Source organism: Larimichthys crocea, chromosome VIII (assembly GCF_000972845.2).
Source record: "Larimichthys crocea isolate SSNF chromosome VIII, L_crocea_2.0, whole genome shotgun sequence".
Classification (NCBI taxonomy): Eukaryota; Metazoa; Chordata; class Actinopteri; family Sciaenidae; genus Larimichthys; species Larimichthys crocea.
This window is the reverse complement of record NC_040018.1, coordinates 6,441,746-6,460,092: the sequence shown is the minus strand read 5'-3', so window position 1 is coordinate 6,460,092 and position 18,347 is coordinate 6,441,746. Positions and strand designations below refer to the sequence as shown.

The following is an 18,347-nucleotide window of genomic DNA, read 5'->3' as shown; positions in this document are numbered from 1 at the left end:
TACCTATTTTCAGCTTTTTAAAACCATTGATTTTTTTAAAAATCAGCTTCTATTGACATTAACAATACCTGTACATAACAGTAAATACTTGACTTTGTTCAGGTGTGTTATAGACTGTATGTACAGTACTGTATATGTCCCTTATTGATGCAACCAAGGAGTCTGTGACAATATCAATCAGAAACAGAGAAGTAGAATAGTTTTATATGAATTATTTAAAGTATATTTTGGGTCAACATTGGAATATATTTTCCTACGCATGTTTACAGATTGAAAAATCTATAAAAAGTCGTGAATATCACATGAAATGTATATTTTCAGCTTGTTAAAGAAATGAGGAAAACTGAACGTGCTGTTCAAAGAGCTGTCAGCTATGGGGGCAACATTACATGCTGTGTGTGTGTGTGTGTGTGTTTTTGCGCTTTAATTCTCTAAACTGAACTCCTCCTTCGGGGAAATATTAGAGAAAGTGTTGTAGTTGGCGGTCAGTCGCCATCAGCCTCATACTGAGCCGTACAACAGTCGGACTGTGTTAAGTGCTGTGGGAGTTGTTGCCCTGGAAACCATTTTGTGAAGTGTTTGTGAGTGTTTCAAGCTCCCGTGGGATTTGGGGGGGTGGGCGAGCAAGAAAGTGTGTCTGTGTGTGTGTGTGAGTGTAAATCAGCGTTGGCTGGAAATGCCTGAGTGACCTAATGCACATCTGTGAGTGTTGGACAGACCGGGAGAGTTTTTAAAGAGAAAAGTTCCACTTCTGTCGTCGTTTTAAGGAGAAGAAAGCAGAGTCTCTAATCTGAGCGTCTAAACACAAATAAACAAGCGAACAAACAGAAAGACGGCGGCCAGACTGAGGCCTCAGCCACAGCGCTTGATGATGGCGAGCATCATCAAGAGCTGGACGGGACGGATCAGCTCGTCACCTCCAGCAGCTGCTCCTGTTCTGAAAGCTGCCATTTCTTATTCATAACCTGCTTGAACAGTAACCAGATCCACACTCGTGGTCCCATCAGCCTCGTTCTCAGGCTGCTGTTTGTATCCGAGCAGAGAGAGCAGCTTCCTCTCTGATCGAAACGCGCTGTGTTTATTTTCTTTTGTTTACCACAGTCAGAGACACTTTCATGAGGAAAAGCGCTGAACTTGGACTCAGTGTTTCTCTATTCGTATACATTTGTGACATTTCCGAGTCCACCATGTTTGTACAGTAGCCCAGAATGGACAAACTAAGCCCCTGAGCTCCTCTATGTGCATTTCACAGGAGGGGAGGGTGAGCCGAGGGGGTTGTAATCAGCAGCTAGAGAGCTAGATGCCACTAAATCATACACACAGGTCCTTTAAGTAAAAGCGCAGAATATCATCATAAAAATGACTGAACGTTTTAAAAGTAAGAATAAGAGGCAGAAAAAAATCCCCCTTGTTTGACATATTATATTAGATTGTTAATACTGAGGCATCAATGTGCAAGCAGCGTTTCACTGTTGTAGCTTCCCCAGGTGGAGCTTTGTATTTTATATACAATTTGGTATTTTAGTCTAGTTGTTCAAATCGCTGGTTCAAAATACAAAAAGGTTGAAATTTCTTGTTTTTTAGAAGATGATCAGACACGTTTTGTGTAAAATCAACAATAACTAAATCTGTAAAATGAATGTAATGAAGTAAAAAGTACAATTTTTTCCTCTGAACTGTGGTGCAGTATAAGTATAAAGTAGAAGAATGTAGAAATACTTCAGCAAAGTACAAACACCTCACCCCAGATTAGGTTTTGTCAGAGAATTGTTTATGTGCTTGTTAAAGTAAATATATTACAACCATACGCAGAGGGTATCCTATCACCTGAAACATTTATGTAAACAGGAGAAACACTGATGTGCATGTTCAGTTAAACTGGTGACCTTAAGTTGTGTTTTAAACGAGCGAAGTCAGCTTGACTTTTAACATTCAACACACATATGTTGACGGGTTTGCTGAAAGGTGAGATAACACACAGCGCTCATTAGGCTGTTTGAACCAAGCACAGAGATTTCTAAAATATGTCAAAGTTAAAACATTCACAGGCAACATCCAAAAAATGTCCAGTGGTGATAGAAATTTAGGAAAAGATATGGTTTATTCCGAACAACTACAAACGAGATGACAAAGCTGCAGGTCAGTCATTGGTGCATTTTTAAAGTTCATAATAAGCTGAGCTATTGATAGTCATAAGAACACACTGCCTCTTTCTGTGACACTCCTGTCCCCACGTGAATATGCACAATACACATGCATATAAAATTAGCACCGATCCACTGTTATGATATCATCTTACTCCTTCCCCAGGGAGAGTCACATGACCCCTGTTAGGGTGAGAGAGGGGGGGGTCAAAACACTTCAATGAAAACCACATGGAGGGAGGAGAGAGCTGCGACTAAACAGGGGAGAGAGGGAGAGAGAGGGAGAGAGAGAGGGAGAGAGGGAGGCCAACATGAGCCACAGAGACCGATGAAGAAGAAGAAGAACAAGAGAGCAGCTGTAAGAAACCTTCAGAACCAGTACCAAGATCAGAACCAGGACCAGGAGCAGCACAATCCACCATGTCAGAGTCCATCAGAAGAAAAAACTCCAGCAAACAGCTCCTGCAGAACCTCATCAGGTGAGAGAAAAATGTTTTTAACACATGATGATCAGAATTCTTTTTTATTTTTTTTTACTCGTATCTGCAGGATGAAATTTAAAGGGAAATTTGATGAGATGAATGTGACTCATAAAATAATACTGTACCGGTCAAATCATATTTATATTTGACTTTATTGTTATTATGCATTTCACGTTTACGCTTCACTCCATTGCTGTACATTTATGTGACAGTTACTACTTATTTAGCAGATATAGATCCTAAAAACATGAAAGTACAGTTCACCCAGCAGTATATGAAATCATTAAATTAACTGTACCTCACCCAGAAATGAATATTTATCCATCGCACTGAATGCAGGACCGATATACTGTAGTGTATGTATAATAATATTCCACGACTGGAATGAATCACAATAGAAAACAGTTAATGTTTACGACAATGTAGGAAAACACTAAAATCAGTTTCCACTCATTTTTTGTGTGTGTGTCATGGTTGCAACTGTAAAAATGATTTATTTCAGGAGATATCAGTACGTAACAAGAAGTATGTTTCAGGGGAGCGGTCAACGGTAAATTTATAGTTTATGTCTCTAGTAAAAAACATGATGACATCAAGTGGTAAACCCAAATCCTTGGCTCGTGTTCATGGTAAATATTGTAAAAGAGAGATTTTTGGGGCGACGACTCGTGTGATTTTTTTAAACTGCACTACTTCAGTGTCAGTTTTAACTTTATTGTCCCCTTAGTGAACATAAAACAGAAATGTGTAACACGTTTAATGAAAATATATAAAACATCACGGTATAAGAACGTACATGAGTGACGTCATCGTCCAAACTAATGATTAAAACAAGATCACCATCGTCATCCATCAGTGTTCCATCTTTACTTGATATTTGCTTAAACTTAATACTTTATTTATATTTATGATCTACATCGATGCACAGGGAGGTCAGAATATTGTAATGTAATTGTCTTTGCTGTTAACTATATTTACCTCTTCGTACAATCATAAGCATATAAGTCAACTATTTCATCATGAAATACATTATAACATGTACGGATTAACAAATATGTATTACTGGAAAGAACTGAAATACAGTCAGAAATTTGTGTAGCTTAATCATTCACCTATGCATGGCTGTTGTACCTGTAGGACTACTGTAACAGCCAATATTAACAGTCAAACATCAAGCAAGTGCAACAATACAAGACATAGCAGCCAGGCAATATTACTTACTAGTCCAACAGCAAGAGGTCCAACCAGGCATCTGTCCCTCAGCCTTTTATTTCATGAAGCTCTCGCCAGTGACTAAACGTCAGCCCCAGATTTTCTCTCGTCCGGCAGCCTTTTGCTTTGCCACTTCCTTTGTTTCTTCCTAGGTTCCTCCTTGGTCTCTTAGCCTCTGCCATGTCCACAGAGTCTGCTGAGCCTTGTTATATTAGCCACTTGCCCAGCTCAGGTTCTGCCATGGCACTGGCTCCGCTGCCCTGTCACTCCTCTTCCCAGTCGTCCAAAATGATTCAAATTTTTTGGCTATTTTATGGTAGAAAAGTTACCCCTGGGGCCTTTTAAGAAAATAACAAGTATACTGTGTTCTCGAAATATGCCACCTAACAAGCATCAACAAAGAGGAAACAATTAGGGGCCTAGAATCCAACCATGTGCAACACCAGATGCGACAAAAGATGCGACAGAAGTCTGTGACCAACAGAAGTAATGAACTGACTGCAGTGAACGCAGCACTGAGTTAAAGAACAGCCCTCAGTCACCTGTTTATAATTAATGTCTCATGAATGGGTTTTATGACTAATGTATGCTTGCAAGGTGCACCGATAGTGTTTATTTTAACAAAGATTTATTTGTTTTCACAAAATTAGTTCATGTTCACAAAGTCCTTTGGTTCCCAGTGCTTTACACCCCCTCTAATGAAACCGGCTGTTTGGGGGTTCGCAGTGAAAATAAAGAAAACTAATGTAACTGGCTGTTCTTATTTCCCTTGATCTACCGTACTTTATATTAAGACCAGATCTGTAACAGTAAAAGACCTGATTCAGAAAAATGAGATGCAGATATCATTTGTTTTGACACCAGCGCTGTGGGCAGCAAAGAATGACTCACTTGCTTTGATTCAAGTTCCTCAAAAAGCTGATGAAGCCGTGAGAATTAATAGAATAGTTTCACACTTAAATAATAACAAATCTCTTGACATTGATTTCTTTGCAACATCACAATCTTTGTCGATTCAGTCCGTTTTTATCGTATCTTTTTGTCCGTTTTTGCATCCAATAACTTTTTAGTCCTCCATAGTTAATGTGATCTGTCTTAATGTGATCTATCCTGATTCATCTCCTCAGGCACAGCAGCATTTTTTTTTATGTTGTTTACTATTTTTGCATCCCTCTCCTAACTACCACTCCTCATTGTCACTGAGGTTCTTGTTTCCTCAGTGGAATATTGCTATGTGACCTCACTGAAAATGACACTGAGCTCTGAGTTCAATGGCTTCTTTTATAGCTGCAACTTCCTTAATGGCCATGACATCATCTGGCTGACTCCTGAACCCCCTCCTGCTCAACTACACACACACACACACACACACACACACACACACACACAAAGAAAATGCCGTTCCCCAGGCCTCCATTGCCTCATTGTGTAAATGGTGGAAAAAGTGATGCGTATCAGACAGATTTCCTCCATAATTTCCTCAGTTCACATTTATGCTTCACAGCATCGGGTTGAACGTCCCAGCAGACTCTGAGGATACCTGGAAATACAAACTGCCCTGCAGCGACAATACACAGCAGTGACCGTGTGAATAAAGCAGAGCAGACATGCCTCATCTGCTTTTGTTAGCAATTTCCTACACTTCCCATGATGCCCTTTGAGAGACGGCAGTCCTTCAGCTGTGTGTTTGATATGTCATATGTCATCAGTAAGATATTTACCCATCCCCAAAGTCCCTGAAGTCCTGAGAAATAGTTTTTATCTTGTGCTCACAAGCAATCACGCCTCCTATAAATTCAGCGCATATGTTACTAAACTACTAAAATGATTATGTTTAGAGAATATGTCCTTTTGAGTGAATGAAAAGCTTTATCTTTATCTATCACACTTGGGTCACAAGGAGATGTCGGGGTGGATGGAGGACATACAAAGCTCATTAAATTACCGCAGGAGTCTGGGGTTCACATCCAGAATCCCATCTGCGATTAGGTTCAGGCATCAAATGCACTTCGGTTAAAGTCAGGGAAAGATCATGGTTTCCATTAAACAACAACAAACACGTTGTGTCGTAAGTCACTCTTGACTTTTTGTGCAGAAAAACAGATCATGATCTTTCCCTCACCCAGAGGTTTTCAATGTGGGAGTTTCAGACGATGAGGCTCAGCGAATGGAAGTAAAAAACTATTAAATTAGTTATCAAACGGAGATCACATGTGTGTGAGTGTTAGAAACTAACACACACCTTTTTTATGTACTTGGTGTAGTCCAAAGTGATGCCAAACAGCAAACTCTAAGTCTCAGACTTTGGAAAAACCCTTGATCTGACCTTAACCAAGTGCCTAAACATATCTGTAAACACTTAAATAACGCTGTAATCCCTGTGAGCAGATATTGCATCACAAGACTGGATATTTTGGCAGAGAACGTGAACGTTTTCCTGCCATGTTCAGTGTCGACATTTTTGCAGCACGCCAGATAAATTAATAGACAACGGTTCCTCATTCTAAAGCATCTGCTGCACGTATGCTGTTGCAAATAAGCTGTATATAAATGTAATTTCTAGGAGACAAGATATTAACTTGCACATACAATAAGGCCAAGTTCAGACTGCTAGTACAAGTGGCCCAAATCTGCTCATATGTGGCTCAGATCTGTTTTTTTCATGACAGTGCGAACAGCACAAACCAAATTGAATTTGATCTTTTCGAGTCTTGTGGAGAGACACCGACAGATGTAGTTCAAAATACCCCTCGACATCCATCAATTCTGGATGAAATCTGTTTCTGTAAAGTCCATTTACGTCACAGTCACACCACCCCTGACCTCCGACGACTACGCATCCACACGCACCTCCGTACAGAAGTAGCAGCCGTTTTCTCTCCTCATCCTCGTCATCTGCTCACAAATCCGCTGGCTTCCACCACACATCACCTTATAAATGAAACCACAAGCGCTGACTTCAGTATGACGTGTTATTGTTCTTTAACGTGTTCGGGTCACTTCAGAACTGAGCACTAAAGCCGAATGTAAGTCTTATTATGTGCACAAGTTGTTTTCTTGTTTGCACAAAATCCCAATTCTGATAGAAGACGAATCGAGGAGAAGCTTTGGTTGATTCCTTTCAGTTAGGGGTTAGGAGTGAATCATTTTCTAAAACATTTAAACGTAACACCTCCAATATGATCCTTTAAGGATTTGATACTCCTTCCCCTTGTTGCAGTCCAAGCAGCAATGATGAGATCCACACAATCAAACCTCATCCCCAGTCGACCCGTTTCCCCCAGAATGGCCTGACTGAGAATACAAAACAACCCTATCGCACATCAAATCGATTTACAGCGACTGACTCTTGCCAGTATGGCTCCCACTACATCTCTAGTGAGTATGAACTTATGTAGGTCACATTCCCACATAATAATGACCTCAGCATGTTTGACTCACAACCACTGGTGTCCCCACCGACAGCCAACATAGCCAGTGACATTTGAATCGGGCTTCTATCTTCGAGTTTGTTTTTAGCACATTTTTGAATGGTGATTTCATTCAGACAGTTGTTTGATGAACTGAAGGGGATGACATGTTGGGAAAATTAATCATATTTTTGGGTGAAGGCCTGTGCATTGGATTTACCCACAACAGGCCAGTACAAAGGGGAATGATCCGCATGTTTTATGTATTCTTTTAATGAGAACCAACAAGCTCGAGGGCTTTGGGCTGTTTTTCTTTCATGATACTGCAGCAGTGACTGAGCTCACAATTTACTTTTTACCAGCAGATTTTACCAGTCCTCGGCTCTGAGAAAATATGCATTCAAAAGTTTATCTTAATATAATATGGCACAGCAGTCTCTGTTAATAAAATCAAATGGGTTTGTCCCAAAGTACAAAATTCCTTTGTGTTACTGTAGTCTAGACTGCATCTCAACAACAATCAATTTTGGACTAAAAAGACTGTAAGACTTGTCTCCAACTTGGGCATGTCAGATTTAGGGAACTTAATTCAAGTGCTGCAGATGCAGTGAGTCCTCTATGTGGCATGCTATATTTCTACAGTAGCCTGAAACAGACAAACTTAACACCACCTCAAGGATTTGCATTTTGTGCATGTTTCATGACCTTCACATTAGGAAGAAGAAGGTGAAGTGAGGCAGTTGTGATCAGCAACTACACCCCTAGATGCCACTAAATCTTACACACCAGTCCTTTATCTTCATGTGAATATATTTTTGCATAGAATAAGTTCTGTGGAGTGAAATAAAATAACATAATGCAGTCAAATGACAATTAGAAAGGTTACAGGCATGCTCACAGTTTAGCCCCATTATCCAAACCCCTTTCGGAGGTGGGTGTACCTGAAGCTTTGTTAATAATCCATCAATTGAAGGGAAAACTGTGTACGCAGTGTGTAAACTACACGCCAGGTTTCTTACACAGGACTGAGTCCTCATCAACGTTGTTTAAAGATTCCCATCACATACAGATGAGCGCAATAATTTCTTGTTAAGTTAAGACGACAAATGCAACCATCGATCAAAGAGGCCTACGCAACCTTTTAGGTTACCACGAGGTAGCACTGAATTTATGATGTTGTGACATCACGCTTTGATGGTGATGGAAAGAATACCATGCATGTATCTTTCTACACCGTCATGCATGAATCATCAAGAATCGACTCGTTTCTTGCATGATCCATGATGATGAAGGTACATGTTTTCAGGGGATCTCATGTCGGTTCAGCAGACAGTTTGGGTAATAATTTTGGTGACCTCTGTTTTCTTTTTCACATCAGTTTGGTCTCGGTTTTAGGTTGTTTATGTATGACGGTCATGTTTCTTGCTGATCAGACATTGTTGGTCATGGCACCATGACTTTGTCCAGAATGACATTATCGCGACCAAATCTCCAAAAATATGATCCAAGTTGTAAAACCGTAATTATCCTTTAAAACCAATGACGTCACATGTCCAAAAAGAAACTTGTTTGTACCCAACAAGTCTGACAATAAGTCCCCTGTAAAGATTCCAAACCAATGAAATGGTTACTGAATATTTCCAAAAGTTTTGTTCTTCCAATTTTTTGACAAGATTTTCTCCAGAACTCCAAATGACGTTGATGGTCTGGCTACGCAGGATTAAAGTCTCTCTCCATCATCCGGTCTGCTCCTCCATCTCCTCACCTCCTACCTCTCCCTCTCTTAGTTTCTCTCCAGAGATTGAAATTAAGTGAAACAGCACAGCAGCTGGCTCAAACTCTGCCAGATGTGCTTGGACAATAAAAAGAGTTATTGTTATCAAGTCCCGCCCCTCTGGAAACTGGAGACGATCAGACAGAAGAGCTGAATGAGCTTTCTATGAAACAGAAGAAGAACTCATTTTTTCCAACAATTTTTATATCCACTTACCTGAAAATCCTCATTCATACATTTTTCCATAGATACTCTCACTGTTGTAGCAGGCAAATAACAAACAGGGATTGTGAGTAATGCATAGTGGTTGGTGGAGTGGATTACGTCACATTAAATTGTCATTTCTCATCCCAAACAATATTTGTCTTCATTACATGAACCTGTGTTATACCCATCTGTCCACAAACTACAATCTATAATGTGGCACCAGTTTGGGGAAGGTTCACTCAGCCCTGTCAAGAAATGTTGAGGAAGAGTCCTGATCTTAACCCCGTCCAACACCTTTAGGATGAACTGGAACACCAACTGTGAGCCAGACTTTAAAACCCAACATCAGTGTTGGACCTGAATGGGAGCGAATCTTTGCAGCAAGGTCCCAACATCTGGTGGAAAGCCTGAAACCAGATGAGTTGGAAGCTCTTATAGCAACATCAGTGCCCACGATTTTTGGAATGACATCTTCGATCATCACATGTGGGTGTAATGTTCGTTGTCTACATACTTTTGACAATGTTATGTATCTGGAGCCGTTTTGCCTCTGGGGATTGAGGGATTCGGAGCAGCTTAAAGCATCTCTTCAAGTAGCGTCAGATGAAAGCTATGTGGTAAAATCATTATCCATCCGTATCTATGGTTCATATTCAGCCTTATGGAGGATAAACCTTTATGATCTTATTTAACTTACATTCAATTAAATATATCTTTGGAGTAATGTGTATGAACCGAAACATCTAGAATATTTTTATCTGTCGGAATCTTTGCTGCAAAATATGTTTTGAACTTGGTTTTAGATACTGGTGTAAACTTGGTGTAAACATCCCATGACTTCAGTAAAGACCCACGTATGTGAGACAGTGTGGAGCAAGATCATTTTTTATGACTTTCGAGCTATTTAAAGGGGGAAACTGGGAAAATGGATAACTTCTAACATTCAGGTTAGGAGATGATTTGTGTTTTGTGGGTCTAGTGGTGTGGCGACAACCTGTTAATGTGTATGTTGGTTGCAGGGTGACGGCCCAACGGAGTCAAGAGGATGCTGAGGAGGTGGAGCGGGAGCGAAGGAGAAGAAGCAGGGAGAAGGAGAGAGGAGAGGGGAGTCCTTCCTGGCCAGAGCCACCCCAACACAACGACCTTGCACATGATACAGAGTGAGTATGACAGTAACTGTAAATACCTACCTAGATATCGAGACCAAAACTGTGTTTTCTACCAGACTGTGTTTATTTCTGCTGTGAAGTTGGGCATTTTATCACGGGGGCTTAAGGATTTTCAGGAGGTTTCAGGAGCTGCAGTTCTTGGCACTTTCACGCTGGCTTTGTTTCACAGCAACGGTGGTTGCCACTTGGTTATGACTCACAAGTTTCCCTCTCCAACTCATCCTTCTTAGCCCCCTCCTCTTCTTCACCGACCCTCTTGGAGACATGGTCTGCGTCTGGATTTTCATTTTCAAACACACATCATAGGAAAGACGCCCATCGCGAGCATGCAGCCAGGGATATTATTGGGAACAGAATGGCTGGTTGTTAACTTAAAAAAAAAACAAAAAAACTAAAATGCTTGAGGGGTTTAACTGGAGCTAGCCAGATTTGTGATGTGGCAATAGCACCTTCCAGCCTAAAGTAGGCCTGTACACGGTCGACCTCACAACATGTGGCTTTTACACTATTTCTATTTTTTTGCAGATGAAATAAACAAGATATATCATGCTAATTAGTGATCTTTAGAAGTTTCCCTCTAGTTCCAGTGTTAAGCTAAGCTGCTGCGGCTCATATTTCCAATAGAGTTGAACTACTGGTTTGAAGATTAGTCATAAGCCTTTTGACAGAACAAGATTCAGGTTGCCAATTTGTGAAGAATCCCTTTGGCTTGTACCTCTTGTGTTTGGGACTGATACATCTGAGTCCTGTGTTTTGAATTCTGGAGGTATAATGGACCATTTATTTCTGTTTACATCACAGATTATAGATGTTAAATTGTCCTTCATGTTTACAGCTGAGGCTTTATTACCTGCAGTGCTGATCACAGGGGAAAATATGTGAGTGTGTGTTTAATGAACAGGTTCAGTTCAGTGATGCTGCAGGTGAAAGAGCTGAGAAAGCTGCTGCAGCATCAGTCTCTGTTCGCTCTGAGATGTGACGAGGGGAAATATCCTCATCACCCGAGACTGTGAGGTGCTGAGCAGACTCATTTACAGCCCTACAGTCATTAGCTTCATGATTCATGCCTGGAGATTTGCACGATATTAATCTACAGCTGGTTTCAACAACAGGTTGATGCTGAAGCTCTGAAGTTAAGTACAGTTAAGTTTGGTTACCACAGACCATTAGTTTGTGCGCACAACAGACAAGACAGCCTGACCATCTTCAACATCACAACCATCAGGGTTTAACGTCTTGCTCAAGGACAATTGAAACACATGGCCTGCGATGCAGTGCATTATTTTCCTCACTTTGCCCTTGACTCATTTTACTTTTGGCCGATTCATTGGCATGTACGTGCTTTTACTCAATGGGTGTAACCCGAGGTGCAACATACCAGAAATGTTCAATTTCAAGAGCAGTGCAGCTTTGTTCTCTTTCTTAAAAAAATACTATGCATTATGTCATGTAATAAAAATACGTTTGCTAAATATGTATCCGGGATAACAAATTACAACGTAAAAGTGCAAAGAGTTACCTCAAAATTACATGGAAAAATGTTACATTGTTAGGATGAGCCACATATTTAATTACAGATAATTATTTTTACGTACATTTGTCTGTAATTTAAAAAAGAAAAAAAAAATCCTCTTTGTACAAAAAATAAAAATAACTCTAATTCAAATACAGTTTAGTTGTTAATTTACAAATAATGTAACCTCGTGTTGTATCCAAGTTTCATTTTATTTTAAAGACATATTTCTAGATACAGACAGCAGAAACTGAACTCAGGGTTCAGTATGTATCATGATCTGACGTCCAGTCTGCTGATGTGAGCTGATTTGGCACACGGGACAACAGTGCTTCTCTGTTTGTTGTTTCTATGGGCACCGTCTGTTTCAAATGAACCTGAAGCTACAGGTCCTGTCTGCCACCTGTCGCCTGGTTCAACAGTTTGCGCCATTAGAAACCTTTGGATGACATCAGAGATACCTAGTTACCTGGGAAAAAATAAAAAACAGCAGCAGCAGCAGCAGCAGCAGCAGCAGGAGGAGGCAAACTCCCACAATTGGCAGCACCATATTTGATTCTGCTGTTTTAAACCTTTTCAAGCAGACAAAAGAACATCTGTCATCATTCAGAACCAGGTGTAGCTTATTAAGCATGCAGCAAATGTAGGCAAAGAAGATGGAAGAGATGGGTAAGCTATGGCAACACGAGTCAGACAAGACAGAGCAATGTTTCGAGCTAACGGAGACTTTGTCCGAATAACCATCACAAAGCAGAACAAGCGACAAACACATCCATCACTCTGGTGGTTGAGAGTCCATCTGCTTTCAGACTAAACCAAACAGTCTCTAAAATATACAAATAAATATAAAGATGTATAAATATTATACAAAAAAAAAATCATAAATCACATCCAGAGGAAAGACATAAAGGGTCCAAACAACAAAAGCAAGCACAAACATGGCGCTGGGACAGAATTTGTCTCGATCAAACACAGACAAAAGAAAGAGTATCTCTCAGATACATGAACAGCTAGTAACTCTTGAAGAGATAATTGAAACTTGAAGACATCCAAAGAGTTGAGAACCATTCAAAGTGATACACTGTTAAAGGTATCGGCATTTAAGATCTATTTTCAGAAGGATGTTGTTAATTTCTCGTCTGTTTCTGGCAGTTTCCGCCTGTACAATCCTAATGTACCTCAGTGTAGATGGATTACTAAATGCACAGCCAAGTGGTTTCCTTTGGTCATTAGTGTGTACCTCTGTGCTCTGTGAAATACAAGCCTTCAGACAACATGTAAGCCAAGACAAGCAAACACTGGCAAAAGTGTGTGATAGACTGGGACACCAATAAAGCAGACATGCCTCAAAAACTACGTGTTGATACAGCCGACTGTTGTCTCAGTCACCTTAAATGGATCTCAGGGAGTGTGAGTCAGTCACCACAAGCTAAATCCATGGTTTTATGACACTTAACAAAAGGAGAACATTGTGAAATTGTGGGAAAGAATGTAGGAAACATGGAATATCTGTATTTAGAATGCAGGTGTTGTATCAATTTTAAGAAGAATATGTGTGGAACATAGAGTACATCCAATTTTGCATACATATACTCACACATACATATGGCCTCCATTTCCTCCCATCTGTGTCATGAAGTGGCTTGCATGCAACTGAAGGGTTGAAGTAGAGCTATAGTCCTACAAAGTGCATTCAATCAATCGTCAAAACAATTGATCACATCTGCATTTCTCCAGAAAAAAACTTCCAACTAATAACATCGACTCCATACTCAGGTTGGACGAGGAACTGAAGCCCACCTGCTGCTTGGTTCTGGAGGAGGACGAGGGCTTCAGTGACTGGAGTAACAGGTTGGAGAATCGTAATGATCAGGAGGTGCCGGATGACTGCAGGGCCAGGGTGCAGAGACCTTCAACAGCACAGTGGAAACCAGAGCCCAAAGAGGAGAAACAGCAGAAGGACGATGATGAGGAGGAGGTGGAGGAGGAGGCGTGTGAAACAGAACAAAGTGGCCGGTCGCAGAGAGTTTCAACAAGACCTCCAGAGAAGGTACGCCACCTAATAGATCAATACGGTCGGTGCTGGAGCTTGTTGTTCTGCAAAATTACAGATGGCTTTGTATTGTTCTGGGTGTGTACTTCAATTTTATATAAGCACTTAAATTTTTTCCCAGTTGGTTTTCAGATGATATTACAAAGCAATTCAGTGAACCCTTTTCTGGCGTGCTGCAATGAATTGTTTGAAAATTGTTTGAATGCCTCTTTTCTTTGCAGATTTACTGGACTGAACCACCAGTCTATGACTCTCTCAGATGGTTATTTATACATTTTTAACCACACTAGCGACATGACTTCAGGGATGGCAATGTTGTTCTGCACGTACACCAGTTAGATTGAAGCTAGATTGGCAATTTCTAACTATTTGATGATTTTGCACAGACATTCATTGTTCCCTTTCCTCTTCCACCATAAGGTCCACATTTAGAGAAATGTTGGATGGATTACCATGAAATTTGGCTCAGATATTCACGTCCCCTCAAGATGAGTTGTAATAACTTTAATGATCTCTTAAATGTCCATCTGGCGTCAACATAAGGTCAATTTTAATTTGTCCAATATTGTTACTTTGCTTTGGGTTCATTCTAGATGTCCAACAACAGAAAGGAAGTCAGGACGTCCTACAGCTCAACGGTCTTCCTTCCACAGGAAACCAGGCTGCACCACGGTCAACCAGCAGACAGAACGTCCTACCTGGTTGCTGGGACGATGAAGCCACGGTGTGTTCTTCATCTGTCATGTGACATAACTGTTAACAACTTTCCCACTATTAACCACTTAAAATTCATCTCCTTCACAGTGGTGGAGCCTGCAGGGTGGATGGGGAAGTTCAGCAGAAGGAGCAGAAGGAAGAGGAGGAGGTGCAGGCTGCTCGGCAGACAGAGTGGAGGTCAGCAGAAATTGAGCAGAGCCCCACAGATGAAGATGATCAGGAGGAAGAAGAACTGAGGTTCACACATGAAGAGAAGGAAGACGTCCATCTCAGTAGGGAGGAGAGATACAGGGAGGAGAAGGAAGAAGAGGAAGAACACAAGGTGACAGAAAAGGTTGGTTTTCTTACTACCTACTACTGCTGTCAAGAGTGTCAGTCGTTGCTCCAGTAGTGAGGAGATCTAAAAATGACATTTGTGAGTTGTTCTTTTCGTCGTCCATCTTTGTTGATCCATCATCTTAGTTGACACCTAAGTATGTTGGAAACTACCATCCAGTCATGAAACCTGCTGTGGACATTCAGAATTTCTCAATGACCAACTTAGTTCATGGCGAGGTATCTTTAAAACTAATGGCCAGATTCCCATGTATTGTTCTTCATGGTCCCCAGAGGATACATTCTAAAGATTTTGTTTTCCTGATGACCTTTCCTCTAGCACCACAATCACACCATGATTTCTATTTTTGCACTGGTCTTAACAAAATCTAATAGTGAAATCTCCGTAAAATGTATCATGTACATTCATGTCCCTCAGAGGAGAAACACTTTCCTTTTTGTACACTCCATGAGCATAGCTTTAGTGTTATGCTCAGCCTAAACTGTCAGTTCTTCTCAGAAGATGTCTCATAGTCTATCAAGTGGATTGACTTGATATTTGTTGAGCACATTCAGACTCCCAAGCATATAAACTTGTTCTTTTGGTTCCTTGTGGAGTTTCCTTGTAAAATCTTCTGTTTACGCTCAGTGTTACTCATCGAAACGCATCGATTTTCTTCCTCAATGGCAAATTGTGATTTTTCTTTTTGAAGTTTGAAACCAGCTTGGTTTTATAATCCATGTTGACTAGCGTGCAGTCTTCTTTTTCCCTGCCTTTGTTGGCACATTTCTGTGTTTCCTGGCACTTTACCACCAACTGTAGAGAAAAAAAAAAGAATAGTCTGAAACCATCAGGAGGAATTTGTATCACGTCACTGTTGCACACATGCATGTGTGCAAAATTGCTCCATAGCAGTATTAGTGGTCAAAAACACCAAAGGGTACCTTAATGTCATCATGTCACGTCATCACCCAGGTGCCACCATCAGGACAAACATAATCTCTAAAATTTTGTTCATCTCTCTAACATTGTGGGGTGCTCTGACTTTTACACTTATTTATTCATGCAATACATTTACTACCAAGCAGTAGTGTGCTGACAACACCAAACATGTCTTGTTTCTCCGAGTGTTTCATAAAGCATTTAATCAAACACATGCACGCTTATTAGAACTCACAGTTCATAGAATTTGGCTTCAAATCTGAAACTAATAAAGCGAAAGAATGCTGCTTTGGCTCGCAGGGTGCAGAAATGAGGCATGCAGTCTGACGAAAGCAGCGATGATGTAAGATGTTGTAACAAATTCCTGCGTTTACCACCAGTGGTTTTGCCAGTGTTTCATTAGTCTTTTGTCACCAAATAACACATTATGGGTGAACAGCGTGAACAGGTTTTTTTGTTGAAGGAGATTGAATAGATATCAAGGAAAAATGTCAGACAACTGCTTGTAAACTGATACAATTTGTATGTTGGTGTTGTCCTAGAGGTCAACAGAAGAAGGCCAGAGGAGTGAGGAGGTGAACAGGAGATCTGCAACCTCTCGTTGCAGCAGCAGTGAAGGCGACGAGTCGTTACACTGCTACGGCCCCATGAGCCCAACTTTCAAGGTATCTCATCAAAGCAGAGGTGGTCTGTACGATAAAAGTTTCCAGACTCAAATAGCATTGTAATGGGCTATATGTTTGACCTTTGAACACCAGCATCAGTAAGTTCGGTAACCAAAGGTGAAAGTGAGGATGACTGACAGTTAAAGACTGACAGTTAAAGACCAGCTTTTCTCAATTAATATCTACATTACTAATGCAGATAATCCAGTACTACATATTTCTAGATGACTGACGTGGTTACAGATGAGGATGAAGTCCTGAGAACTAAAGATCTGAACTCAACTCTGGATTTTCCTTGATAAAACAGCTGCACAGTGCATACTTGTATCTCAGTAAAGTTGTCCTCTAAAAGTTCAAGTATCAGTTCAAATCATAAATGTGCCTCATAAGAACAGCATACAACACCTTACACTCATGGAATAATTCTCCTGAAACTACATTATGGACATTCAGCATGACACAGTTCTACATACTGTGAACGTATCTCAAGGACATGGATCTGGAAGGACGTCGAGGAACTTCAGGTGTCATTAAACAGACCTGAGCTGGACTACCTCCTCCATGACAAAATACCCAATGTTTGCATTGAGTGCCATACACCCAAAAGGGAGAGAAAAGGGAAGGCTGACGCTTTAAAGATCCGGATCCAAACATCTGGATTAAGGCGGTAAAAACCAGAAGAGAAAGAGGTCCCAGGAAGGGTGATGGTGCAGCACAGAGAAGCTTGAGTGAAAGCAGAGAAGAGGCAGAAACACAGGAGAGAGAGATATGCAATGGTTTTCAGCAGTTTACGGGATTCCCATCGGCAGGCATTTCCTATAAACCTGATTATTTCCAGTTGCCATGAGGATGTTGTCACTTTGTTCTGGAAGAAAAGCACCTTTTTTCTTTTTTTTAGATTTTACTTAATGTGTTGCATGAAGATCATCTTCAGAAGCTGCCAGTCATCAAATTGTTGGTGTCAATAATGTCTCTAAATTCATGTGATGGATCAATGATTTATTGCTTTGTCACATTAACCATGTTAAATGTTTTTTTTTTTCTCTTTCATGCTTCCTGCTGTTCCACCAGAAACTCCTCATTCAGTTTTACCCAGTAAGTCCTGTGCATGTGTCCGCTGATGTGCTGATTTCATCTCTTATGTTTGAAACAAGACTAAAAATGTTGTGCATGTCAGAGTAGTTGTTATCTCAACAAACTGCGTCTCTTTACAGGATGAAGTGAACAGCAGAGTCTCCACAGACGGTAAATGCACGGTAAGTGCCGCTGTAGGCGAGTGTCAAGGTCAAAGTCAGCAGCCATAAGATTAGAGATGTAACAGGTCAATTCTACGACTCTCTGCTTCTGCTGTTGTCTTTTTGGGGGGACTTGAACTATCAATGACATTTTTTTTAATCACTTCTCAAAACATGTCTCATTGTGTTTTTGATCTACTGACACCATGGGCCCTCTTCAGAGTCCCACATGTTGAATTGCCATGTTTCAACAAACTAAACACTGGTTCTATATAGGGTGGTTCATGATTTTCAAGTGTATCATGGACACTAGTAGTGGGGGGTGTGAAGGAGTCCGCAACTACACTGCAAGATGCGACCAAATCCTGCACACTGGACCTTTAAAACTGTTTTATTTCTTTATTTCTGATCTGTTTGATTGTTTTGGTTGTTTTTTTTTCTGATATTCTTGTTCTGTATGTTCCGTTAATTTAATTTAATTATTTGTCTCATTGCAGTCCTGAAAAGT

The 18,347-nt window shown here is 40.6% G+C and overlaps 1 protein-coding gene across 2 annotated transcripts in view; it reads left to right on the top strand.

The window, feature by feature from the left end:
* The first annotated feature begins 2,422 nt into the window (after positions 1-2,422).
* LOC104924480 (lymphocyte-specific protein 1-like) overlaps positions 2,423-18,347 on the top strand; it is a 28,414-nt gene continuing 12,489 nt past the window's right edge. For both annotated transcript variants that reach the window (XM_019257144.2, XM_019257143.2), the window contains exons 1-8: positions 2,423-2,623; positions 10,249-10,389; positions 13,688-13,961; positions 14,558-14,688; positions 14,769-15,015; positions 16,482-16,604; positions 17,676-17,699; positions 17,819-17,860. In XM_019257144.2, the coding sequence (XP_019112689.1) occupies positions 2,565-2,623; positions 10,249-10,389; positions 13,688-13,961; positions 14,558-14,688; positions 14,769-15,015; positions 16,482-16,604; positions 17,676-17,699; positions 17,819-17,860 (1,041 nt within the window). In that variant the 5' untranslated portion in view covers positions 2,423-2,564. The remainder of the gene's footprint in view (positions 2,624-10,248; positions 10,390-13,687; positions 13,962-14,557; positions 14,689-14,768; positions 15,016-16,481; positions 16,605-17,675; positions 17,700-17,818; positions 17,861-18,347) is intronic.